Raw genomic sequence first — 16,711 nt, forward strand, 5'->3', positions numbered from 1 at the left:
GGTCCCCTCCCCACCCACCACCAGAATGAGTCACCATGTATTTCTTTATCTATGAACAATTGAATTTCTAAAACGTTATTAGCGCAGAAGACACTCCCAGTATAATGCTGGCCAGTATGGAAAATGAAACATGATTATCTCGATGACACATGTATTTTCATAGCAAGTACAGCTCTTTTCTGCTAGTCATGCTGCTAGTGCTACTACCTTCTCCTCAAAACCCCTGTCATTGTGGGAAATACCGAAAATTTAAAGCATTCTATTTATACTTTCTTCGAATGGTAATATTTAGGAAGAATCTATTGAGAATATTTAATATACCTAGTTTGCCAAAAGCTACATGAACAGAATATAAATTAATTTAATGTATTAAGCATTAATGGAAATCTAGCTCAATGAAAGCTTCAATTATATTAAGGTTAAATTATTAAGAATGAAATGGCTTCTGTAGTTTGAAAGCATACAGTGCTTTTAAAGTAGACACTTGGCTTAACTTGAAAGAATCATAAACTGAGATGAACCAATTTTAGAATCAGTTCTAAAATCTGATCTACAACTTACCTGGGGTTCATTGGGTGTGTGTCTGTGTGTGTGTGTGTGGGGGGGGGGGAGTGTGTATTATATAGCACTGATGTCTTGAATTTAGATCTATTTCATAGATTGAATTCTGTGATGCCAAATTAACATTTTAAAAAAGTATACCTCGTGTTTACTATTAAAGAATTTCAACATTAGACTTAACATATTTTCTTATGTAGAGGTTAAGAGATCAAAGCAAAATCCTAATTTCTTTTAGGTTTTCTCTAAATTTTACAAGTTTCAAACAAAAGCCACAAAGAAACATCTCATTAATGTTTTATGTTTGCCAAGTATGTCTGAATAATGCCAACGTAAGAGGTGCTTGAGCAAGCTCTACATTCTCCAGAATTAAAACAAAACAAAAATAATCAAAACAAAACATAAGAAAGAAGGCACATGGATTTGGGATCGGGCGGAGTAGGAGACAGTTTCAGACCTGGTTTAGTGCTGAGAAAGATGGGTCCTGAGAGGTACTAACAGGCATGCTTCTTTTCCTCTTCCCCACTGGAGATTCGGAGCACTGAACAGACATAGAGGGCGGCAGTGCATCAAACAGAATTGCTTACATTGCAACAACGGCCGGCGCAGACAGGCAACACCGAGGCATTAGAGAAAGAACAGGGTAGCCAAATGCCATCCTTCTTCCACCAAGCACTGTAGCTTCTCAAGTTTTCCAAATCTAAGAATCACATGCTCAAGGAATATTTGAATCCTGGAGAATACTCAGGTTTTTAATGCCACTAGATTGTGTCACTGCCTAAAACAGGGATAGCAATGGTGACATCTGGAGCTCTAAATTTTTTAGTCATCAACGGGGAATTTAGATCTGCATTCTTTGCTGCCCTTCCCCCAAAAAAGATTGTACAGAGGGGGGGAAAATCTTCAGTAAGGAAGAGGTAGAAGGCATTTAGTCACCTTAAAATGTATTTTTGTAAGCATGCAGGGCTGATTACTGGTACAGATGAGCAAATTCATGAAGATTGGAGTGGCCACTCCTAAATGTCAAATTCAGAACAATTTCCCAAATAAAAATTTGACTTTAAAAATTGACCTTAAATGCCCCCAAAGCTAGTTTTCTTCCCTATCAATAGAAAATTACTGGAACAAGTTGACTACAGAATCCAGTCTCATTCAACTGCCATCATAAAACTACAATACAGAAAACCAACTGCATAAACAAAACACTAGTCTAAAGTGTTCATTCAGAGCAACATGTGGTTTCTGGCCCAGTAAAGTAGAAAGCATTGATCTCCCACCCCAAGGGTCTCTGGAACCAGTGCAGGGAGCACTTGCACGATATTCTGGGATGCCTGTGATGAGAACCCAGGCTCTAAAATTCTCACCACGAGGCAATCTGGATTTCCTAACACATTAAGTGATAGATACACTGCTCTTAAAAAACAAACAAACAACAAACAAAAAAAAACTTGAGGGGGAGGAGAAGGGGAGGAAGCAAAGCAGTATTATTTAGGCCACTGTTTAATTTTAAGACAAAAACCATGTACTGCCATGTTAACCCCAAATGCCTGGGAAGAACATGTATCACGGTCTTTGGGGGTAAGAAAATGGAAAGGTGAGACTGAGAAATGGCCAGGAAGACAGAGTTAGACCTGACAAAATTGCTCCCCCAAATTAAAGCCAGCAAACTTTTTATATTTAGCTGAATCACCAGGTTTTGCAACAATTAAGAACCTGGATACTTCAAAGGAAAAGTTTTTTAAAAAGAAAAGAAAAAGATGTAATTTGGGATAAGTTATATGTAGAATTATTTAAATACTTTGCATTATCTGAAAGTCAGCTTTCAACCAAAAAAATTAATGTCCTACTGCTTGGTCAGACCAACAGGAATGTCTCACACATTAACGAGTCACATCAGTTCTAATGGTGACGGCTCCAAGTTGGCATTCATACAGGCAAACCAAGGTAAACATTTATAGCTAGAGAGACCTAAACACACCAGACATGTCCTGATGGGTTAACAAGACAAATGGGAAGTCCTCCTCCCCAAACAAAACAAAATCCCCAAGTTGTCTGAAGTGGAGAATTTCTATCAGATCATAATAACATGCTTAGTGCATTGCCAATGCTGCCTGTCTGCCCGAGCTTAACATTCAATCGACAAATTAAGCAATTCACTCAATAAAACTAATCAAGAAAAAAATTCAACACAATTAGTTTCTAACTAATTGCGTCACTAAAACCCAATCATGCGTCACTAAAACCCAATCATCCCATAAATTCAACCTAAGAGATCCCAAAGAACACTAGTTTTGTTGGATCATAACTATATTTTCCTTTCAAAGGGGGAGAGGAGAAAGGTGGAGAACCCACCCCAACTTGGCACCCAAGGAAGAAACTGTCCACTACTTTTGAAGCAAGCTCAAAAGTTATTCTTGTAAATACACAAATCCAAGGAATTCTCATGATCAACCATGCTCAGTCAGCAAATGTTAACGCCATGGTGACAGGTGGATCAGTGGCTCCCACACCGGCACAAGCACCCAGATTACAGAAAACCCACACTTCAGAGCCAGAGGTTAAAGTCTGACTTTTAGCATTCCAGGAGAAAAAGTGTACAGGGACTTTTCACTATTTGAGTGAAATCAAAAATAGATACAACTACCCAATGAGTTAAATAACATAGACGAGTGACTAGATTTCATGAAAGCAGCTGGAATTTCATATTTCCATATAAAGGTAACTAACTTTGGTTAAGCTGGAATTATTTCAAGTTACTAAGGTAACAGTAGTTAGCCGAGTCTCTTTCTAGTACTATCTTTTAAAGCAATTATCAATAGCAAATTCAATTTATTACGTTTTTTTTAAAAAAAGGACTGAAAGTTTAACCAAAGCTATTCTTGGAGATTCTATGTTCTTTCATGCAAACAGCATTTGACTAACCTTATTACAGTGACGCCCAATACCCATAAGGAAGTTATCTGGTTTAATGTCTCTGTGTATAAAATTCTTTGTATGCACATATTCAATTCTACTGATCATCTGGAAAACATAAAGAGGGGAGGGATAATCGGTTAAATGATAAAACAAAGCAACATATTTTTTCAATGAAAACTTGCTTCAATTAACTCCACAGGCATACTTTGTAATTTTAAAGTACATAAAAATAGCACTAGGAAATACTCAATGGAAAACACAAGCAAATTCTCTCCATTTTTATCTAAAATTAGTAACAATCTAAGCAAAAGCCTTTATGTAGGATCCTTGACTTTTTTTTACTTTCCTCTTGTCCCACTATAGGATCCTTGACTTTTAATTAAAAGTTTTAAACATGACTGATACTCTCATCAGAAGAATTGGTATTTGCAACATTCAAATAAGAGTTATAAATTCAGAACTGTGTCACTTATACATAAGAGGGCTGTATCAAGACAAGGCTTCAGGACAAACTGGGCGGAAATACCCAGGTATTATCCAGACTTATTTTTTTGTGCACATGGTAGTTATTGTTTTAAATTAAAAAGGTTCTATTAATTTCATTTTTGTTGGTTTCTAAAGTAAACATAGCCTAAACCAGGCGTCCTCAAACTACGGCCTGTGGGCCACATGCTGCCCGCCGAGGACATTGATCTGGCCCACCAGGTGGTGTTTTTTACTTCAAAATAAGATATGTGCAATGTGCATAGGAATTTGTTCATAGTTTTTTAACTGTAGTCCGGCCCTCCAACGGATCTGAGGGACAGTGAACTGGACCGTTTAAAAAGCTTGAGGAGCCTGGCTTCCACATTCCTGTAAGTCTACAGCATGTTCTATACGCTCATTCGTTTATGCAACTGAGGATACATATGCGGGAGCTTCAAAAAGTTCCTAGGCAGGTCAACAGCCCGTGCAGTGCAATTCACAGCGCACCCATGCCTGTGTGTTTTCCTTTCTCATTAGTATCTTAAATTCTACACCACCGGCGAAGCGAATGACACTATCAATGGATAGCAATACTCACGTCTGTATTCATTTTGCCATTAGAAAAGTTAATTCCTCTTTTCCCCAAATTTCCTACTATGATTGGCAGACATGCTTGTTAGGTCATTTGCACTTCTGTAACAGTTTAGGTATCTGGCTATTTTTGCAGTTCAAATGGATTTACAATGTGTACTCTCTTATTCTAATGGTCTGTCCTTTTCTTTTAAATCTGAGTGTTCTTTACATACAACTGAAAACCTCATCAGTTTTCTATTAATTTATTTTAATTGGCCTTGAACTATTTCTAGGATCTACTGTAGTTTAAAATTTCAAAACCAAACATCTGCACCATATCCAATATTGTGTCATTATTTGGTAGCTATTGTACAACACTGCTTGAGATGAATGATGCAGTGATGTCTCGTTTCAAAATAAACAGCTATAACAAAATGGTCTCATTAAATGTTACCCATGTCCAGAGACTGTCAATGTTCTCTTTCTGGCCCTAATTTCTTGCCTTGCTCAGTCGTGTGTGTCAGGGTTCTATTTTCACTTTGTCCCCATTTCCCCCAGTGTCTATTACAACGGATATACAGACATTCCTCCACTATGAAAAATGTCTTTTAAAAACAAGCCTGTCATCTCTAATTTAATGCCATTCATTTATTTATTGTATACTGTCAAACTCAAGTAGATGAATACAATGTGCAAATACCATACACACGTAGTTACAGCACAAACTTCTACTTTAAAAGAAGCAAAGCAAAATGTTTGGCTTACTTAATGTATATATATATTTGTCCCAGCTAAGTAATACCCATCATTTGACTGTTGATTTGTTGATTATTATATAACCAGGAAAAGGTCAAGGAAAAAATAATTAATGGCACAAATTACAGACAACTTCAAATGTTGCCTATCATCAACAGAGCAAGATTGAATGAATGTGTCCTTGCCCCTCCCTTCCGATGTTACTAGTGTGCCTAACACTGGAGGCTAGCCTGGACCTTTAATGCTGTGGTATCCCACCTTTCTCAACTGTCCATAAGCTCCTAGAGAAAAGGGGCTGGCTCTTACTTATTTTCACTCTCTCCTTTTGTTTCAAATAATTAATAATGCCCTCCAAATGCCCCAGTGTTACTGAGCTCACACATCATAATCTGAAACTAAACTACTCACCAACATGTTAATTAAAATCAATCTTTTCATGTGTGACTTCATAATGTACCACAGACAGATTATAGCTGGCTGGTATTTGCTTAAAACACCTGGTAGCTGTTGAAGAATATCGGATACTGATTCCAGAAAGTGGGCACTATTTTTAACCCTTTGAATTTACAGAGTCTACACGAATTCTTCATCTGTTCCTCTTCACATTTCACTTCTACCACCCAATCTAAACATCAGAAACGCCACCTCCCCAGGGAGCCACAGCCTTCTTCTAGGCACTTTCCGTTTAACGTGCAGCATTTCCAACAATGCAGTGCTGCCCTTAAAGCTAACAAAGCTTGGCCAAAAAGGAAAGATGAACCCCTGACAATTATTTCATACTTCAACGTGTTATTTCCCTCAAAGCCTCTCCGGGCTGCATCCCTACCACATTCATTAAAATGTCTGAGCTTCACCTGAAGCATTTAAAAATGGCTACATCACTGATTGGCAATAATTCTATCAATATAATTCTAGTTTAGTCCTATACCCACAAACGCCTTTAAAAGACATTTGTCCTGGTAGAGGAATAATAGAAGTCATCTTAAAACCTGAAAAGAATAACTCATTTTCATAGAGATCCTATGCGCCAAAGCTGAACTACTCTAGAGGGTTTTAAGACTACACCTGGGAATTTGTTGAAGTGCTAACCTTTCAATATCAGTCAGCACTAGTTACCTGTGTCGTTAGAGATCCTTAGAAGTCACTGCAGTACAGTATATCCCCAAGTGACAAATGTGCATTCCTGCGCATCCTTTAGTGCTATATAAACTGTCATTTTGAAACTAAGGAACCAGCCAGTAATCACAAATTTGTCAACAAAATCCCCTTTGCTTACTGCACAGTGCAGCTTCTTAAATCACTGCAAAGGCCTTTTGTGTTTTCTTACAGTGAAATAAGACTAAGCAGAAGCCAAATGCACCAGTTCTGACTTACCAACAAATTAAGACACTCTTAAGATCTATCTTGTTTGTTACCCCGAGACTGTCCGTAATACACCTGAATTATTACTCTCTAGGACACTATATCTTTTTTGCTTTTAATTTGAGGGAGGGGCATTTATCTTCAGGATAAATAGTGGCACCGGATGGCATTACTCTGACTTTTGAGCACATAATTATAGGTTAGTCTACGTTTCTAGTCTCATCAAAATATCACGTACCTGGTCAGCTAACATAAGTACAGTTTTCATTGTGAACCTTCTGGAACAAAAATTGAAGAGGTCTTCAAGGCTGGGTCCAAGAAGGTCCATAACTAGTACATTGTAGTCTTTTTCTTGACCATACCACCTAATAAAAGGGGGGGGGGAGGAGAAAACAGGACATTACCAAAAGTTTATGATCATGTAATCTCATGAAAATTTTAAATTATAAGGCTCTAGGAATAGTTTTACACCATGGTTAGTTCTTAATGCAAAAATCTCCTCTATTCAGATTAACATACTGCTTAAATAAACTGTCCCTTTCTCCTAAAATGGCAGGATATATTTGGCAGTTTTATAATACTTATTTATCAGGATAGCTGAATTCTATTGCCATCACCTACTGATTCTACTGGTGATGTTGGGTAAATTTTAATCTCACCACCTACACCTCCTAATCTAAGAAACAAAGGGACAACCTTTTATTTTTGATTCTAAAACATTTCAGAAAGTCCTCATCAACCACACTGTACTCACTACTCAAAAACTGAGTGTTCTGCTGAGTGTATTTTGCAGAAGTGAAAAAGGATTTGCAAGTCACAGAAAATAACCAGTATATCGTACAAAGCCAAACCCAAATGAAGCTCCCTGCCATTGAGTCAATGCTGATGCCTAGAAAGAAACCCTGTAGGACAGGCTCTGAGTGCCCCAGTGAGTTTCTGAAACTGTAACTCATCAGGGGAGTTACAGAAAGCCCTTGCAGCTAGCTGCTGGTGGTTTCAAACTGCCCTTCTTCAAGGTTGTGGCCCAACATGTATCCATTATGCCACCAGGGCTCCTACCATTTAAAGCAAGTAATACTCGGTTGATTTTGGTGGTGTGGTAAGATCATTTGATTAAAAAGTTTCATTTATTCTCTGGAGTTCTGGGGAGGAGGAGGAAGGGGTTTTTGTCAATTAATGTTACAAGATCCAATATTAAAAGCTAGCCCAAGAGTATGGTCTGTGTTTTCCACCAAGATTTGTATATGGTTTTATGGCACATTAGATCCTTAATCTATTTGGATTTGTTTTTGTGTGTGGTGTGAAGCAAAGATCCTGTTTCATTTTCTACATGTAGAAATCTAATTTTTCCAGCATCACTCTTGAAGACAAGACACCTTTTTCCCCTGTCGAATGGTAAGTGTCTTATCAAAATCAGTTGGCGTTGAGGATAGATGTTTCTGGACTTTTCAATTCTGTTCCATTGCTCTATGTGTCTCTTTTTACTAGAATTTGACTATTTTGCTTACAGTAGCTTTATTGTTTGTTTTAAAATCAAGATAAAGCATTTTTCTATTTCTGTAAAGACTTAAAATTTTGTTTAGGATAACAATGAATACAAAGATCGCTTGGGGAAATATTGACATCTTAATTATTAAATCGTTCCATGAACGTAAAATATTTTTCCATTTAAGTCTTTTAATCTCTCAGTAGTGTTTAGTGTTCATTCTATAAATCCTTGATGTCCCTGGTTAGATTTATATATATTTTATTCTTTTAGATGTGATTGTAAATGGAATTTTCCACCTAGTTACGTTTTCACAATTTCATTTCTATAATGTGTAGAAACCCATCTTATTTTTGTTGATATTCTTACTCTAAAACAGACATTCTAACAGAGTCCTAGAACTTTTCTTATATAGGAATAGAGATCATTTTACTTCTTTCCCAATTTTTGTACTTATCTTTCTCGTTTCACTGAGCTGGCTAGAACTTCTATAAGATTAACTATAAGTGTTGAGAGAAGGCACTCATTTTCTTCCTGATCCCAAGGGGAAAACTGTTAGTCTTTCTGAAAGTATAATCTTGGCTTATTGATACTTCACATGTTCCCTGACTCTTATTGAGGAAATTTCCTTCTATTTCAATCTTCTTTAGGGTCTTTCTCAAGAAAAGCTGTATTTTATCAAATACTTTTTCTCCATCCAGAGATGATCATGTGTGTGATTCTTTTATGTGTGGTATGGTGGGTGACTTTTAATAAGCTGTTGGGTTCACTATTATTTTGTTGAGCATTTTTTGCAGCTCCGCTCATAAGAAATAGTCCCCCCCAGTAGTTATCTTTTTAAGGTGTCGTGTCTTTTTCTAGTTTGGTGTCAGGGTTGAAATAAAAATGGTGCACTTAAGAGAAACTAGTACACACCTATAAACTTGAGATCATTTATTTATATCAGGAACTTCCCATTCTTAGTAACAAAATTAGCACTTATCCATTCGACAGGGGAAAAGGTGTCTTGTCTTCAAGACTGATGCTGGGAAAATTAGATTTCTACATGTAGAAAATGAAATAGGATCTTTGCCTCTCACCACTCACAAAAACAAATCCAAATAGATTAAGGATCTAAATGTGCCATAGACCCATGAAAAAAATCTTTGCAGAAAACACAGGGAGACAATACTGTTGGGCCTAGCTTTTAACATTGGATCATCCAATGTTAACTGACAAAAGCAAAACAAACAGAAAATAAATAAAACATATTTATCAAATGACCTTACCACACCTATCCCCCAACCCACTCACATGACAAACTACCAGGTGGGAAAATTAGATTACCTATGGAAACCTACATGCAAGCAACAATCTAATAACCAAAATATATTAAGATGCCAACAAAAGGATAAACAAGTAACAATCATAAAACAGGCAAAGGTGACCAGGCATCTATCTCCCCAAAGAGCACCTTCAAATTGCCACCAAACACCACACGATGTTCGGTGAATTAGTCATCACAGGGATGCAAATTAGAACACAATAAGACATCATTCTATTCCAGCCCCACCAGAGGATGGGGATAAATTAATAAATGATAAGTACGTGAAAAAACTCCAAGCCCTTACCCACTGTTGGTGGGGATGCAAAATAGTATGGCCACTATGAAAAATAGTGATAGTGCTTTAAAAACTGAGCATAGAAATATCACATGGCCTAGTAACTCCATTCCTAGGTATATGCTGAGAGGCTTCAAAGCCGAGACTGGGACACCCGTGTTAATTTCCACATCATTCACAATAGCCGAAAGGCAAAAGAAACCTAAATGTCCATTCAGATAAACATATAAATAAAACCTGTTATATACAATATAATACTGTTCAACCAGCAGGAGAAACGAACTCTTGATTGAAATATGTTACAGGAAGAATGGAGGTTTGAAAACATGCTGAGTAAAATAAGTTAATCCTCAAAAGACAAAGTTTATAATTTGATATGTAATTAGAAATCATTATTTTTAGTGGTTACCAAGGAAGGAGGGCAAAGGGGGGGGGAGTAAGGGTGGTGGGAAAACCACATTAAGGATAGGGTTTTATCTCTAAGCAATTTTGACAAATACTCTCTATGCTCAATTACAATGCAGATAAGTGAAGGCACAAATTCATGGCTCCTTATCTCTATGCAAAGAGCTCAGGGGAGCACTGTGGGTTAAGGGATAGGCCACTAACCAAGAGGTTGGTGTTTCAAACCCACCAAGCTGCTCAGTGGGAGAAAGATGAAGCTGCCGGCTCCTGGATAGATTTATAATCTCATGGAATGATATGGTATCTATACTAGCTCCCCAAAAGATGGTTTCGAAAAACATTTATAAGCTTGAAACTTCTACTTAGTGTCATTATGTATCACAATAAATTCGATGGAAGTGGGTTGGATTTGCTTTTTTATCTCCAAGTAGGAACGGATGTTCTCATTTTCTAAGGAAGTAACTTAAAACAAAGTAACCCTTTCAAAGAATATGCCTGTCTTTCCTCTAGTTCTTTAATCTTCCTCTAGTTCAGTGGTTCTCAACCTTCCTAATGCTACCACCCTTTGTTATAGTGACCCCCAAACACAAAATTATTTTCATTGCTACTTCTTAACTGTAATTTTGCTACTGTTATGAATTGGGCGATCCCTGTGAAATGGCCGTTCAACCCCCAAAGGGGTTGGACACACAGCTCTAATTCTTTAATATGCCTGTCTTTTCTTCTGGTTCTTTAATGCTTCTTCCTCCCACCGGCCTATCATGATCCAATTCTACCTTACAAATCCGGCTAGACCAGACGATGTACACTGGTACAGGTTAAGAGCTGGAAACACAGGGAATCCAGGACAGATAAGCCACTCAAGACCAATAATGAGAGTAGAGATACCAGGATGGTAAGTGAAAGGTGGGAGGAGCAAGGGGGAAACTGATCACAATGATCTACCTATAACCCCCTCCCTGGGGGACGGACAACAAAAAAGTAGTTGAAGGGAGAAATTGGTCAGTGTAAGATATGACAAAATAATAATAATCTATAAATTATCAAAGGTACATGGGGAGGGAGAAAAATGAGGAGCTGATACCTAAAGCTCAAGTAGAAAGAATTTTTTAAATGATGGTAACAAATAAACAAAAGTGCTTGACACAATGGATGAATGTATGAAATGTGAAAAGAGTTGTAACAAGCCCCCAATAAAATGATATGCCTGTAATAAGTAGAGCCAGTAGAATTGGATGAATTAAAAAAGTTATTGGGTCTTTTCCTTTAGTGCATCATGGATTAGTGTATGAACCTAAGGCAAGGCCACTATTCTCAATTGGCAAAAAAAAAAGGCTTCTGTTAAAAACAGTAAGCATACGCACTTTTCAAAAGGCATTTTTGAAGCAACTGTGTAGCTCTAAATCAATCTTAACAATAATCAACAATCTAATAATTCAGATAACCCAAACCCATTGTCACTGAGTCAATGCTGATGACCCTATAAGCTAGCGTGAAAGTTCTACCAAGTTTTCAAGGCTGTCAATCTTCATGGAAAAAAACAACCAACGGCAATGAAGACAGTAATTATGATTGTGACTTCAAAAAAACTTTAATGTTAATTCGATGTTTTCTGACTTTTGAATACCAATGGAGCGCCTTTTCCCCTTTATAATTCTACAACCCTGGAGAGGGCACTCATAAGCATGGCAGGAATTGAAAGTTTAACAGGACTGAAGGGAGAAGAAAACGACATTAGTTAATTCACTAACATCGTACCAATTCCTGCATCAAATACATTTAGCCATAATTTTTGTTGTTTTTTTTAAAATCCAAGAGCTTGTCAAAATAAGAATGTGTGTCAGGATCCTGCTCTATAGGGTTACTATGAGTCAGCACTGACTTAATGGCAGTAGAATGATGCCCCAGGGGGACAATTGATAATGTTCTCTAACACAAAAGGACAATGTTTCTAAGATGAACCGGAGCTACATGAATGGATTTGGGCTTGCACTTAATTCTAGCCCCAATCTAAGAGCAATTAGATTTTAAGATATGGCCGTGAGTGATGCTTGCCCTCTTGAAGAGATCACTGAGACATGGGTGCCTTAACAAAGTATGCTGAAGAAATTAGATGGTGCCCAGCTGTCAGAAAGTCAGCCATCTAAGCAAGGTGTCAGTTGAGTCCACATGGAGGAAGCTCCCCAGCCTGTGTGATCCAAGGACTGTAAATAACATGGTCCGAAACAAAAGGAGGAAATGGCTGGCATCAGAGCTTGAATTGTGAATACTCAGTTTGCAGAGGGATGTGGAAGACAGGGGAGGCCCAAGATCCACATGCACAGTCTATACATGGATTGGGCCTCGGGTGAATCCCCTCCAATCATAGTTGAGGGGAAGAGTGTATGGCCCAGTTGTCAATCAGAGAGCTTTGTAAAGTCCGTCATGCCAGGCGGTTATGCTAAAAGGTAGTGTTTTATCATTTGATCTTGCTTTGGGCTCATTTTAAAGATCTTTTCAATTAAGGGGGGAAAGTAGTGAAGAGGAAATACCCGTGGACTGGACCTGTGGTGAATCACTGCTGGCCAGGGAAGATGGCCGTTAACATGAAGGATGCAATGCAAAGTGGACTGTTGTACATGCAGTTAGGTTAAAATTTAGCACCCCATTATTTGATCTCCCTTATGACCTATTTAAATTTGTTCTAGTTTTCAATATTTTCCACTTTCTTTTCGATTGAGGTTTATACTGTTTTACTTGTTAGGTTGTTTTCTAAATGAAATCCAAGATAGGTAAATCTACAGACCGTGACCTAGATTAGCGGCTCCTTGGGGTTTATGTGGGGAGGGACACAGGAGCCAGTAATGAGCGCAGGAATGAAGGTGTTCTAATACTGACTGCAGTGACCACTGTGCTACTCTTCTTGATACGCCTGAACTACTGAATTGCATGATATGTAAATTATATACCAATAAAACTGTAGGGGATAAGTGCGGGGGGGGGGGGGGCAGGGTGTGCATGTTCGGAGTGACATGTCCTATACTAGAGTCTTAATCTTTTTCAAACCATGGAATTCCTCTTTTAGTATCCTAATGGGGTTTACAAATTCCTTAATGTTTTGAAAGCATCAATACATAGCATTATAAGGAAAATCAATTAGCAGAACAGTGATACAAATGTCCTTTATTGATGCACTAAATAATAAATGGCAAGCAGTCTCCAGATTAGAGTTCCATTCCTGTCTTTAAGTTGAATTTTACATAAATTAGAACAATCAAAGGTTTGTCTTAGCATATGGTATTTTTTAAAGCTATGTATTTATTTTAAAAAAAACAGCCTTATCACCTTCAAAGTACTCTCCATTATACTTCATACATTTGTCAAATCTGCCATTCCATTCTTGAAAACATTTTTCTTGTTTTTTAAACATTTTATTGGGGGCTCTTATAGCTCTTATAACAATCCATACATCAATTATATCAAGCACATTTGTATATATGTTGCCATCATTTTTGGCATATCGTATTAACTGTGCCTTTCTATCCATTAAAAACATGAAACACTTCCACCTACGAAAAACAATGTTAACAGTACAATAATCATAAGAGTTTTGAAATAACACTGCAAAATAGCATGTTCACAGCCAGGGAACTACCTGTATAGGGACAAGACTAGTAACTTTTAATAATTTTCAAATGGTGACAGTAGACCATGTTTATATATCTAAAAATAACTGATTTCGAATGGTACTGCTGAAAGCTACTATAGTTTTTGGCCTACATTAATGAAATGCTAGGAATTACAGACTGGTGAAAATAAGCAATTTTTACAGACAATTTACAAGCCTCTTGGTAGAGCATGGTTCTTGAAGCCCTTTTCTAAATGAATCCTTGATTACAAAGTAAGATCTAAAACTGGTGGAACCTGTTTTACTCAGTATTAATAGTCAACTACGATGATTCTTTTCTTCCCTTATGCAACACAGCTCTAGCAATTAATCCTTCGCTCATATTTCTAAAATCCTTATAACATTTTCAGATTAATCTCCCTGCTGTTCCTTAACCCTAAAAATTATATACAAGAGGCTCCAAAAAGTTAATGATATGGACTTGAGAAAATAGAATTTTCCACAAAACTTTTATTTGTCCATACACATTCAAAAAGACGTGTGGAGAAACACACACGCGCGCACACCCCACTGCCCTCCGGCAGATTCTAATGACCACCCTATAGACTAGAGCAGGACTGCTTAGGATGCTAATCTTTAAGATGCAGACTCCCTCATTATCAAGACAAAAACAATCACTACTCTCATTGCCTATACTCCAATATGTGTACACAAATAAGTAACATATGCATTTAGGAGAGAAGTGCTGAAAAGGTGTAAAATATGTGGGACCATCCCATTTTTTACAGGGAAGCAGGTCCGTTTCTGAGGAAGTCAGGATGATGCCTGAAGAACAAACAGCCCGTGGCTCCATGAATGGTGGGGGATTAGGAGGAGCACTGAGAGCTGATAAGCACAAGATAGCCAAAGTGGCATACTACATATAATTGATATGCAAGGGGGTTTCAGAAATACCTGGGAAAAGTTTAATGGAAAGATAATGGAATTTTCCCGTAATTTTTTGGAAAGTACTCACATAGGACAAGATTGTCCTGCTTCTTTGTTAGCAGTTAGCATGTTGAAAACCTAGATTGTATGCCTGTTCTCAGTATTTGGTTAATCTAATCATACTTAATAATTTTTAAAATCATTTTACTGGGGGCTCGTACAGCTCTTATCACAATCCATCCATCCATCCGTGTCAAGCACATTCATACATTTGTTGCCATCATTTTCAAAATATTTTCGACTTGAGCCCTTGGTATCAGCTCCTCATTTTCCCCCACCCTCCCTCCCTCATGAACCCTTGATAATCTATCAATTATTTTTTCATGTCTTACATTGACCCATATCTCCTTCACCCACTTTTCTGTTGTCCCTTCCCCAGGGAGGGGGTTATATGTACAGTATTGTGATCGGTTCCCCCTTTCTCCCCCCACCTTCCCTTCCCCTCCCGGTATCACTTCTCTCATTATTGGTCCTGAAGGGTGTACGTCATACTACGTAAAAGTTTTATATTGCAAAAGAATACAAATAATCACGTTTATCTCAGTCCTTGCTGTCACTGTTCTCCTCAAAACTGGTGGTGGCGGTAGTGTTAGTGGAGAGGGCACGCAGAGAAGTGAGTTCCAGGAGAACATGCCATTGTGAGCCTCCATGTCAGTCAATTCGGACTCAGTGATTCTATAGGAGCACAGTGCTACTCCATCCTATAGGACAAGATTTCACAGGTCTTCAAAAGACATCTTTTCTCCCATGAAGCAGCTGGGGGACTCAACCCTGTGGTTAGTAGGTCAAGCCTACTAGTCTGACTTTTCTTTAGCCTTAACTCAATTTCCAGGGGGGATTTATGCCCTCCCTTCTCAAACAAGTGAACTTCTAGGCTGATGTTGTTCCCTCCAACTGCCATCTTAACGCCCTGTCCTAGGATAAATTCTTAGCGTTTCTAGTTTACTGTAGATCAGCTAAACACGAAAACTCGAAACCCTAAGCTAAATTATCCACTTTCCTCCCAAAAGATCAGAAATGCTGACCCTATCCTGACTTTGAATCTCAAGGTCTCAAGAGTTGAAGTGATAACCATTCTTTGCAAAAGGAATGTATCGCACATGTATTAAAATTTTGAACCAGAAAATAATGGATTTCAGCCACATTTGTTATAGACAAATTCTCCCCAGCACACAATTTGGAATGGCTTGATCTGATGTGTGATTTTTGTACTATCACTTGTATTACAAGGTGGATTCTAAATGTGGACCTGCAGTTAGCAGCCCCAAACATAACTCCTATGCCAACAGGGCTCACCATTTTTAATAGTCAACACAAACTAACAAGAAGGGGAAAATCATAACTTGAAATTTAAAAACTAAATAACCATAAAACCCACTGCCATGAAATTGATTCAACTCAGAGTGACCTGTATACCTGTATAGGGTCCCCAAGACTGCACATCTTTTGGGGAACAGGCAGTCTCATCTTTTTCCCAGAGTGGCTGGTGGGCTTCAAGCGCAAATCCTGTAACTATGGTGGCTGAATGCTGAGCTATCCAAAAATTGTGTAGACCTGAGATAGTAACCCAGACTACCAGGCCTACGTAGTTCAGTGGCCAATTAAAGTGGTCCAGCAGGCTAGCAGTTGGAGTTTAAAAGCAGCCACAAGCAAAGTCAACAGGACATGTGACTATTCGAAAAGATGATCCAGGACTGCTTTTGTCAATTTCTTACTGACTTCATGTAAGCCACTTTGGGTCACTGGTTAGACACTTCTAACTTAACTGATCACAAGAGGCAGTGTGATTATTATGAGACTATTCTTTGTATAAGCACTTTGTAAATTACAAGGATTCTTAGACTTCACTCCAAAACTGGTGAATCAGTGAACCTGAATTTTAACTAGTTCGGGAGTTAATTAGTATGCATGGTTGAAATATGAGAAATGATGACTTAGCAGAATTCACATGAATAGTCTTAATGGATTCCCATGGCTAAGCCGTGTCTGAATGTG

The 16,711-nt window shown here is 38.0% G+C and overlaps 1 protein-coding gene across 5 annotated transcripts in view; it reads right to left on the bottom strand.

The window, feature by feature from the left end:
- Positions 1–16,711, bottom strand: part of CSNK1A1 (casein kinase 1 alpha 1) — a 47,552-nt gene that overhangs the window by 18,920 nt on the left and 11,921 nt on the right. For 4 of the 5 annotated variants that reach the window (XM_075541797.1, XM_075541795.1, XM_075541794.1 and 1 more), the window contains exons 3-5: positions 6,869–6,995; positions 3,481–3,579; positions 1,016–1,099 (exon numbers count right to left, since the gene is read on the bottom strand). In XM_075541797.1, coding sequence (XP_075397912.1) covers positions 1,016–1,099; positions 3,481–3,579; positions 6,869–6,995 — 310 coding nt within the window. The remainder of the gene's footprint in view (positions 1–1,015; positions 1,100–3,480; positions 3,580–6,868; positions 6,996–16,711) is intronic. The other variant, XM_075541798.1, reaches the window with a different exon arrangement.

Source organism: Tenrec ecaudatus, chromosome 2 (assembly GCF_050624435.1).
Source record: "Tenrec ecaudatus isolate mTenEca1 chromosome 2, mTenEca1.hap1, whole genome shotgun sequence".
Classification (NCBI taxonomy): domain Eukaryota; kingdom Metazoa; phylum Chordata; class Mammalia; order Afrosoricida; family Tenrecidae; genus Tenrec; species Tenrec ecaudatus.